Below are 6668 nucleotides of genomic sequence, written 5' to 3' on the forward strand. Positions count from 1 at the left end.
GGTTTTATGTTTTAATGTAAGATATAGATAAGATAATAAAATAGGATTTGAACTTACAAGAAGAAACTTGAGTATATGAACTTGGAAAACGAAATTCAATCTAAATACGTCTTGAAAGACGAGATTCAGAAAGCTCTTTTTTCAAGAAAAAATTAATATGAACGGAGTAGATAAGAAATGTAAAAAACTGTCTGGAAAGACTGTTTTTTAAAATGTGACTAGACTATAAAATATGGACGGAAACCTCGAGATTTTTAAAAATCTCATCGGGTAAGTCAGATTCTGTCCACATGTCAACTTTGATTGGTTTAAAAATCTCATCGTTTATTTTACCAATGCGTCCCCTCAGTTGATATTTAGTGGGTTGTTTTGAGAATCTAGACATATTTAAGATCTTTTTTTTATACTCCCCTCCTTTGAATCATTTTAAGAATTTTCCCAGTTTATAATTAGAGATACTTGTACCTTGTGATTCCTATCGGTTATCACCCAAAACTTAATGAGAACTTATCCAAACTGACTTTAACATTAAATAATCAAATAAATTTCCATACTTTAATAATTTTAAGTTTTCAACTTCAAGAAACACAAAACATCTAAAATTATATCTATATATAAAATATTTATTCACGTGAATATATGTGATTTTAAAACACCAAATACGGTAAACAAGTATGCTATCAATAATTAACCGGTTACCACACGCTCATATATTTGATTTCAAACACGGTGAACAGTGTGGTGTCAATAACTAAACAATTACCATCTAATACCATACAGGTAACTAAACGACTAGCCTATGTTTAACCTATGTCGTGATTATAATCTATTCCTCGAATTATATATTGTAATACCTAAAATAGCGATTTTATGCTACTTCTAACGAAGACTGGGCTTTTGTACGTTTTCTTGGGCTATACATTAACCACTAACCAGGATTTTTGGAACCTTTTCCAAACTGGTCTTTATCCACCTGCCGTTTATACGGTTAGACTCTATGAAGTATGAACCAATTATTTTTTTAAAAAAAATATACAAACCAGTAGTTTATACTGAAGTTATAAAGATGGTTCATGTTTATGACCCATAAGTTTGCACGGCCAGTTCTAAGTTCCAAACCAGGCCAGTCTGTTGAAACACCAAACTGTCAAAATCGATCTCAAGCCTACCAAACCGGCTAACTAGCTTCAGATTGGCCGGTTCAGACTGTTTCAACTAACACACCTTACTTTCAAGCAACCATCGACATAAGATGCCAACAATATCAAAACAACAAAAGAATACATTTTCTATTCAAAATTTTGATGGATGTTATGCCATTAACATTTATTATGAAATAATCAATTAATAGCGAGCGTGCCTGTTTGCTAAATTGTTTTTTCAAGAAAATCAATGAATCTGTACACAGAGCAAAAGTTACACCTTAATCTGTCTTTCCATCTTTATCTTTTTAATCAAGAATTCAAGTCCCAAACAAGCTTGATGAAACCTACAAATACCAAAAATAATTTCTTAACACATAAAACAACATTTCCTATATAGTAATGTCTAAAATTATTAAAATCATACCTTTAAATGATGTGGCATGATTTTAACATCATAGGGTACATGAAGCCACGCCTCGGGTTGATAAAACATAAAGTTCTCAGGCTTACTAGTGTACACATCAGCATATTGATGAATGTGATACGCGAAAGCCGATTCTTGACCCGTGTCGGTGAGGAATGTTGCCCCAAAAGATTCATTAAACATATTTCTCATTGATCGTCTCGCATTTTGTCGCTCGTCGTTTAGTTCACTCAACAGAGACTTGTAAGAATCACATGCGCGTTTACTAGATACAGTTGAATGCAGTTTGCCCAAAAGTTCTTGTATGATATGGAACTTTGCCTGTATATAAAAAATATTAATAAAAAACAATTGGTGCAAGGAAGTGACATATATACATTTATACACACCTGAGCAAAACGATAACTGTCTTCGTTTTGTATCTTGATCTCATGCTGCACCACGCAATAAACCAATGAACAAGTATAATAATTATTGATTTTGGAGTTAAATAAGGTTTTAGTTCCTGTGATTTGAATAAACTAACCATATTCGTCCAAAAGTTTAAACTTGGCTTCTTTAGTCTATTAGTTTCATTTCGCTTTAATTAATACCAGGCCCACTAATATCATTCATTTTTTTCTGTTGAGTTTGTGTAAGATGACCACAGTGCCTCTGTTAGTAAAATATTAATTATGGGACCAAAATGGTTATTTTACTAGCAGGGGCATTATGGTCTTTGTACACAAACTTAACAGTAAAAAGACGGATGTCGTTAGTGGCCAGGTATTGTTGTATTGATTGAGACAAAAATTAAACTAATGGACTAAAAAAGCCAAATTTAGGAGGTGTTTGGGATTCCTTATTTTACCTCCTTATGACTTATTTAAGTCACAAGATATAAGTTACAAAGTTGTAACTTATATCTTATACACTCATAATCTTTGCCTTTCCCAAACACCTTATAATTTATAACCAATAAGTTATAAGTCATAACTCATAAGGAGATGAAATAAGGAATCCCAAACACTCCTTTAGACTTTTGGACTAAATTGCTTATTTGAGTCTTAACAACAGGAACTAAAACCATATTTAACTCTTGATTTTGAATTTAAAAACTAATCTAGTTTACTATTTAAAACACGAAAAAATCCATACTTCTAATTCATGGATAATTGCAGCGGTACGCCAGCCGGCTTTCGAAGGCCCTCGAAGGTCACTAAATAGGTGATCCCCAAAGTATATTACCTGCACCCCTTACGTTATTTTCAAAATTATATAATTTGAATTTTGAGAACTAAAAAATCAATATGCGGATTTTAATTAAAGAAATGCACCTCTGGACCGTTCCACTTGGTAATTTGTAAGAAGCTTTTGAGGCATCCATGATAGTAAACTTTATCTGGATGAAATTTATCCACCTTATAAAAAGCCAGGTTATCTTTCTCAGTATCATAGCAACTGCATAATGTTATGAATGTAATATTAATATTCTTATATAATCTCAAATTGGGTGTCACTTTATATTGAGATCTTGAAAACTAACCGAAACGGATGTTCAGATGTGTAGAATTCGGGTTTATTTGCTTTTGCAATCACAACTTCAAAAAGTTCCCTCCATGAATCTCCACCTAAAGAATCCTAATCAACAGGAAACTAATATTTAGAAATAAATTTATGATAAAATCAGATATTAACAAAAGTTTATATGTTCACCTCCAACATGTAACGCATCCCACCATCGACAAAATAATATGGAGAATTAGTCATTAAGAAAAGTTTCTTCCCATTCTCTCTAAGCATTTTGAGGAAAGATAGTAACTGGCCCTGTATAAAGACAAAGAATTTATATAAATATTTTAGTTATGAGACATCTTGTAATTGGATTTTATAACATAATAACGCACATTTTTAACTAGGTATTTTTCGGGGTCGGAAAGGATTCCTCTGTGAGCCAAGCCACTTCGATGAACGTGCTGAATTGCGCGACGAACGTCTTGATATACATAAGACGCATCGAATTCCAACTTGGCATCAACAAAGTATTGCACTATATCTGCAATAAGGCATACCTACAAAGGTGCGGAAACTAAATAATAAAAAGGTACACATATACATACAAATGAAATCTAACAATGCACATACAAAGATATTTGCTTAAAGCATGTTAAGAATTCAGGGAAATCGTAATCGTGTCATAAATTCATACCATAAAAATAGATATCGAAAGAGAGAATGATGAGAAGAGAGTATTTTTTATATATTTTAAAAGAGAACGGTTATAAACAGAAAATATTTCAATTAAAAGGAAATATAAGAATACGGACCTCGCTAAAGCAAAAGAAATCCATCAAACCGACAAGTTCTCGAGCTTGATCACGGCCGATATGTCGTGTTCCATAGAGCTCTTCAATTTCCTTCCGACTAAGCTATTAATGACAACAAGCAGGTTGTTCATGAGCCTATCTATAACTAATGACAAAGTAACGATTTAGTTTCTGTTATGTGAGATGCTACAATGCACAATTGATGCATGGGAATGTGAAGTGTGCATCTTAAATCAACACTTTATCCTACGTAGATTTCTACCCAGGATCCAAGGTACACGCAGAATCATATATGAACAAATTAACAAAAAATAGAGGAAAACAGATATCGACAGAAGCCTTTAAAAAAGATATTGACAGAAACATATTTTTAATGTGTCACTTTGAGCATGATAATATACAACTTTATACTGAACTTCGAGGTGCTTATATCATGTTCCTCTGTGAAAATGTGGAAAATAAATGATTTAACAAAAATCAGCTAGATATATGCCCAAGTTAACCTAACTGCTTTACAGTTGAGCTTCATAGTTATAATTTCTATCGTCTGATGGATACTGTAATTATTTTCAGACACTAATCTGATGTGGTTTTGATTAAGAAGTCATCTTTACTTTAAAATATACAAAAAAATCTCTAAAATAACCCCTGACCCTGTGCCATGCTATGCACAAGTCACAACACACCATGGCTAATTTTAAATTTGCATAATGTTCATGAATTACACCATGTAACCACCCACGCAGCTTAAAAAGTAACACCCTAATTTCTTCTTTGCTCTTTTTCTCAAAGCTCTAGTAGATATAGTTAGCAGAGACTCATAAATACAACCTCATCTTTGTTTGCCTACATCATGTCATAAGCATGACAGATAATATTCATTTGGCTATGATAAAAAAAAACTAATATAATTACTACATTTTAACATTCCAAACTCCAACATAACAGAAATAATTATAAAAACAGCAAGTTATCATGCAAGTTAACAATAAAAAAACACTGAATTAATATTAACATCATAGCAATGCATCACCATACCTTGCGCCGACCAAAGTAGCATCCATCCGGTTCAATCGATCCAAAGAAATCTAGCTTCAAAAGGCACCCTTTCAACTTGTCATAATACAAACCTCTAATCGGGAAACTCTGATCATATTTAGACGCCAAGCAACCATCGGGATATTTAAGCTGGGAAAGAAAACACGTTCACGTTTTCCATAAAACCACTTTATCAAAGCATCGTAACAAGTTCCAAAACACACCTCGTTTACTAAATGTTGTTTCGCCTGATCATAGATCAAGTTCTGTAAACTAGAAGAGTAATGCGCCAAAGTAAAGTCATAGTCAAAACCATAAACTTGTATGCTGTCCAGCCTAAGGTTCTTATTAACATATATACCTGACATTCACATTCAAAAGCTCGTAAATCTTTATTAACAATCTAAGGTTCCTAGTAACATATACACGCAACAACGCGTATACCTTTCGGGTTCATTTTCGGCATTCTCTCCAACGCATCGGGAATCTTGAGAAACCTCTTCTTAGCCAAATCAAACTTATCCCTAATTTTGGCTACCTCATCGTTCGAATCAGACCAGCACGGGTCAGCTACATGTTCTACTTCCAGCAATTTCCGTACAGTATGATCAGTAGACATGCTTCTTGCATTTGGACTATCCCCAAGCCCTAAATTCGAATATACAAAATGATCAAAAGCATTATTTACAATATAGAATAGATAAAGAGGCACCTTTTTGAAATGGAGAAGTCGAAAAAGGCGTCCACTGCAATCCAGATCGAATCATAAATTCAGTATAAGGCGCATTAATAAACGAATTTGTTGTATACATGAATTACAAAACATATATATATATATAGCGTACCAGAAGTGGAGCACGAAGGGAAGCTTGTTTGCGAAGGAAGGCCATGAGAGATTGAGATGATCAATTGTTGTTTTGATGAAATGATTTAAGGTTTGATGGATGGATTGATTCAAATTAATTGGGTGTATGGTGGTGGAGTATTAAGCGCCGCCATGAGTCCACGTTCTTTTCAAACCCATGAGTTAATCCTCTTTTTCTTCCGGCCTGATGATGTCACTAGATGAAATAATAATAATAATAATAATAATAATATGTATGTGGGAGAAGCTATGTACGTGGGAGAAGCAAAACTTTTGTTCGGTTTGAGAGCGTGCCAATCTATATATGTGAGAGAAGCTGCTTTTATATTTGACAATGGCTTTCGAAGGGTGATTGAGGACATCGTGGTCTGTGGAGGTCTATTCTTCGGGGATCTCCAATGGAGGTTGGCATCACTTCCGATCCGTTTTGAGGGGTTGGGTCTATGTTCGGCCGAGGATGTATCTACATATGTTTTTGTGGCTTCGAGAGCACAATCTTGGTGTTTGCAAGACCATATTCTTCGAGGTTATGATATTTATGGGTTGGACTCTGATTATGGGTGTGCGATGGATCGTTTACATACTTCACTTCCAGATTTTATCTTAGCGGGTTCTCTAATAAGGACACCCCCCCCTAAAGCCCAACATGTTGTGACGAGTGCCTTATTTAACGGAATCGCCCAGAGTTTAGAAGCGAAGTTTGATCTATCCCATCGCCAAAAGGCGGTGTTTGAATTCCTTCGAGCTCCTCGGGCTCAGGATTTTCTAACGGCCATCCCCATTGAAGGATTGGGCCAACATATGTCGAGTTTGGAGTATCGGGCTATCCTTAAGTACCGGTTAATGATCTCTATGTTCCCGACTGATGAGCCTTGCCCAATTTGTCGCTA

General features: G+C 34.5%; 1 protein-coding gene across 1 annotated transcript; it reads right to left on the minus strand.

Annotated features, from left to right (window-relative positions):
• Positions 1-1227: 1227 nt before the first annotated feature.
• Positions 1228-5911, minus strand: LOC143567053 (uncharacterized). Its single transcript, XM_077053575.1, has 14 exons — positions 5759-5911; positions 5626-5659; positions 5358-5561; positions 5138-5274; positions 4914-5063; positions 3876-3977; positions 3456-3620; positions 3265-3375; positions 3095-3189; positions 2886-3009; positions 2707-2796; positions 1959-2003; positions 1570-1890; positions 1228-1489 (listed from the first exon to the last, which is right to left on the minus strand). Exons 1-14 carry the CDS (start codon positions 5801-5803, stop codon positions 1463-1465), a joined length of 1650 nt encoding a protein of 549 aa, XP_076909690.1. The 5' UTR covers positions 5804-5911; the 3' UTR covers positions 1228-1462.
• Positions 5912-6668: the final 757 nt, after the last annotated feature.

Source organism: Bidens hawaiensis, unplaced genomic scaffold (genome assembly GCF_021521415.1).
Source record: "Bidens hawaiensis isolate Kalapana, Puna unplaced genomic scaffold, B.hawaiensis_p1.1 tig00023205_1, whole genome shotgun sequence".
NCBI lineage: Eukaryota > Viridiplantae > Streptophyta > Magnoliopsida > Asterales > Asteraceae > Bidens > Bidens hawaiensis.